We start from the raw sequence: 4,211 nt of genomic DNA, 5'->3' as shown, positions 1-4,211 counted from the left end.
GTCAGGGACATGGAAACACACGACATCCGGCCAGTATTTTCAAAATAAAACCTAAAGGGTGTAACCTTTTAGGATTCTTGAAACCCCAAATGTGAATTAGTTTTAGATACAAACATTGTATTGTCATATTATAAACTAAGTTGGAAGCTTTAAACATTTGAATTACTGACTGTTAAATGAGATTGAAAATATTCCTGAAATACATTTTTAGTTACTGAGCAATGACTTTGTAATATAATTTTATTTAGTAAAAAAAGTCAAACTTAATACCATTATGATTAAGATAAACATATACATTATCCAATTGGGGATTATTTCTATGCCTTTTAAAATTATTTAATGTGACTTGACTGCTGGGACATTGTAAATTCCCTTAAATTAGCATTGAACGTGTTTACTCTGTTACTTGGAAGGCCCGACTAACTTCCGGTTTAGATTGCAGAAACTTCACGAGCGAGGCTGTGGTCTGAGGATGATGATAGAAATTAATGTTAATTTACTTGTGTGCCAATTATAATAATTAGATTTTAAATAATAAATGAGTCGATAAATGAAATGTTAGAAACAAAGCAGAACAAAATGAGACATCTGGTTTTATCCCTGTCTTTTATTTTTGTTTTCTTAAAAAAAACCATTTGAAATAACAACCATATATAAATTACAACAGCAAACACAATTATCTATTTTAAATATACTTCTCTCCTCTGACTGTTATTCAACTCAAAAAACAACCGGCAACACATTCAAGTCAAACTCCCTTCAATTGAAACCTGAAAAACCTGCAGTCCGGTGCATTAAATATACAGTGTGGTACTTTACTCCGAGTATTCTGAGGAGAACATGGTTTCATTCTGCAGTGAAACACCTTCACTCACATTAAAACAACTCTTTTTAACAGCAGCCTTTTTTAAATTCTTTTAGTCCAAGTTGATATTTTAATGCAAACTGCAGATTCAGTCTACTTTTGCTCCAGAGCCTAGCAGGAGATGAACCTTCTTCTTTTAATAGAATCCCTGATGATGAGACTCCTCTCCTTTCAGGGTTATTCCCTCATGAAACACGAAACTGAGTCCGAGACATTAAATTAAAGAGTTACAGAGAAACAAGTATGAATCTGTACGAACTGGGCAGCTGACATCCTGGATGTCCCAGACTCACAAACACAACTCTCTGATGAAAGTCCGATTGAAGAACTGGACAAAGATCAGAAAGTTTCTGTATAAATAACACGTCCAATTACGATATCCGGGTTACAATGTCGGGAACAGAACTAACGTACAATTCTATCAGCTCATTAGTCATACGGCATTATAACCACGTTTAATGGCCCTGGAAGGTTTTATTGTGACGGGACACGTAGAATGGAAACGATATCTGAGGATTCGCATCACATGGTATCGCGGCCCCGGTTCAGGTCTCGTGGTGAAGCTCAACCAAAATGTCTGGATACGATGAATGTACATTTTTTAGATTAATCTGAGCTCAAAGCTCCACTTGCTGGGTCTTCAGGGGTTTCAGCTGCATCTCATGGGCTTCATCAGTAAATAGACCTCCTCAGGTGTCATGTGACCTCCAAGTAGGACGCTTTCTTTCTTCGATGAAAAGCTTAACAAAGCTGATCAAAAGAGTGTATTTAACCAGGGCTGCCTCCGACTCTTAGATCCACTCAGACTTCTTTAGTTGTTTTCGATATTTCTTTCTAAAAGACTTCTGATAAACGTAAGGTTTAAAATGTGGATATATAATAATAGAGTTTTACCAATCTAAATCAATGAATTGACTAAATGCTGAGTCAGCGAAGGACAGCCCTATATTTACTGCTCACTTTCATCTGGGAACTACTTCTTTACTGATCATTAAAGTTTCTTCTCATCTTTTCATTGAGACATTTTCATTAAACAATCAAAAACGTTTAATGGGAAAAAGCTAAACAAGGTTGGAAGAAGCTTGAAGAGATTCTACAGAGATACTGAGTGTTGGTCGGACCAACTGACCAACGTCCTTTAAACTGAGACATTAGTGAATCTGTCAGTCTGTGTTCCGGAAGAAGCCGTATGAGCTTCTTGTCCGCTTTGAGGGACGATAATGACATCCGTTCAGTTTCAAAACCTCTAAACTCTGTTGGAGCTGTATATTAAAACAGTCCTCTTTATTCTGTTGGGAGGGATCCAGCTCTTCTCTCTCAGTAGCTTCATGTCGACATTCTCAACAAAAAGAGATGGTTAAGGGATGAAAGTCACAGCTTGTTGTTTGGTGATTTGTTTCTGACCCCACTTCCTGTAACAAACCTTCAGCCAGACAAACACTCACAGAGAGACAGACTTTTAAGTCTTTTTGAGGTTTGCGGCTTCGTTTTAAATCGAGTTTCATCGATCTCGACTCTGCCTCTTCAATCCTTCTACCACCTTTTTTCTAAATAAAATCCTAACTGTAATCCTTGGTCACACTGCTGACAGTATATCTGACATCATACAACTACTGTGGTTAAAACTCTCTCCGATCTGGATTTTTAACAAACAGGGAAAAACACAAAGTTCACAGCGACTCAGCAGATTCTTCTGGACATGCATCAACCTCCTTTCCTTCAGATGATGCATAGTTCTTGGCTCAGAATGCATTTCAGTCCAGATTAGCTCCGCCTGCTGCAGCCGCATCAACTTTCAAGATGATGAAGATGAAGGGCGCTGGATTCACATCGACGAGGCAAACAGAGCTACAAAGGACAGGAAGGAGCGCAACACTCCGACATCCACCAGGAGGCAGCGGAGAGGTGAGGAATCAAGCAGGCGAAGGCAGCGGGGAGTTAGGGTTCCTCCTCCCCCTCAAAGGGATGAACGCTGCTGGACCTTATGTTTCCAGATAGTCAGCACTCGAGCGGCGGGTGGAAGCTGCGTCTGCAGTCGATGGCTTTGGGGCTGGGAGGCTGAGCTCGCTTCCTACGGAGCTCCTCTCGACCCAGAGTGCCACTGAGCCGAGAGTACGCCGCCTTGTACTTCTTATCGAATGCAGCTGCAGGAGGAAGAGGAAAGGGTTATTTGGTTCTGATGTTGTTCACTATCATTTGTGTCAATCACACAGCAGAGTCATGTTTGAAACAGGACCTTCAGTGTAGTAGCATCTGGCACCGGAACCTGCGTTATCCTGGATGTTTGTCCTGAAACAACCCTGAGGACTCACGTCCAGGTCACGTCCAGACCCGCCACGTTAATATGAGAACAAACACACCGGCTGCTTCACACTCACTACCTATAAAGAGCTTCATCAAGTTGAACAAGAACATTAATTCATTCCTCATAAACCAACATGTTGCTGCTCACTATGTTCCACAAAGTCTCTTTCACTAGCTCACTTGATGCCGGTGATGGACTTTTAACCTCTGATGCCGCAGGTCTCCTAACCCCTGATGCTGCAGGACTCCTAACCCCTGATGCTGCAGGACTCTCAACCCCTGATGCTGCAGGACTCTCAACCCCTGATGCTGCAGGTCTCCTAACCCCTGATGCCGCAGGTCTCCTAACCCCTGATGCTGAAGGACTCTTAACCCCTGATGCCGCAGGACTCTCAACCCCTGATGCTGCAGGACTCTCAACCCCTGATGCTGCAGGTCTCCTAACCCCTGATGCCGCAGGTCTCCTAACCCCTGATGCCGCAGGACTCTCAACCCCTGATGCTGCAGGACTCTCAACCCCTGATGCTGCAGGTCTCCTAACCCCTGATGCCGCAGGTCTCCTAACCCCTGATGCCGTAGGACACTCAACCCCTGATGCTGCAGGACTCTCAACCCCTGATGCTGCAGGACTCTCAACCCCTGATGCCGCAGGTCTCCTAACCCCTGATGCCGCGGGTCTCCTAACCCCTGATGCTGCAGGTCTCCTAACCCCTGATGCTGCAGGTCTCCTAACCCCTGATGCCGAAGGACTCTTAACCCCTGATGCTGCAGGTCTCCTAACCCCTGATGCTGCAGGTCTCCTAACCCTGATGCTGCAGGTCTCTTAACCCCTGATACCGCAGGTCTCCTAACCCCTGATGCTGCAGGTCTCCTAACCCCTGATGCTGCAGGTCTCCTAACCCCTGATACCGCAGGTCTCCTAACCCCTGATGCTGCAGGTCTCCTAACCCCTGATGCTGCAGGTCTCCTAACCCCTGATGCTGCAGGTCTCCTAACCCCTGATGCCGAAGGACTCTTAACCACTGATGCCACAGGTCTCCTA

The 4,211-nt window shown here is 44.1% G+C and overlaps 1 protein-coding gene across 5 annotated transcripts in view; it reads right to left on the bottom strand.

The window, feature by feature from the left end:
- Nucleotides 1–587: 587 nt before the first annotated feature.
- The window catches only part of LOC117745830 (DENN domain-containing protein 4B-like), a 68,419-nt gene continuing 64,795 nt past the window's right edge, over nt 588–4,211 (bottom strand). For all 5 annotated transcript variants that reach the window (XM_034554374.1, XM_034554373.1, XM_034554375.1 and 2 more), the window contains one exon: nt 588–3,009. In XM_034554374.1, coding sequence (XP_034410265.1) covers nt 2,864–3,009 — 146 coding nt within the window. In that variant the 3' untranslated portion in view covers nt 588–2,863. The remainder of the gene's footprint in view (nt 3,010–4,211) is intronic.

Source organism: Cyclopterus lumpus, chromosome 16 (assembly GCF_009769545.1).
Source record: "Cyclopterus lumpus isolate fCycLum1 chromosome 16, fCycLum1.pri, whole genome shotgun sequence".
In the NCBI taxonomy this organism is placed as follows: Eukaryota; Metazoa; Chordata; class Actinopteri; order Perciformes; family Cyclopteridae; genus Cyclopterus; species Cyclopterus lumpus.
This window is presented reverse-complemented; position numbering and strand designations above follow the sequence as displayed.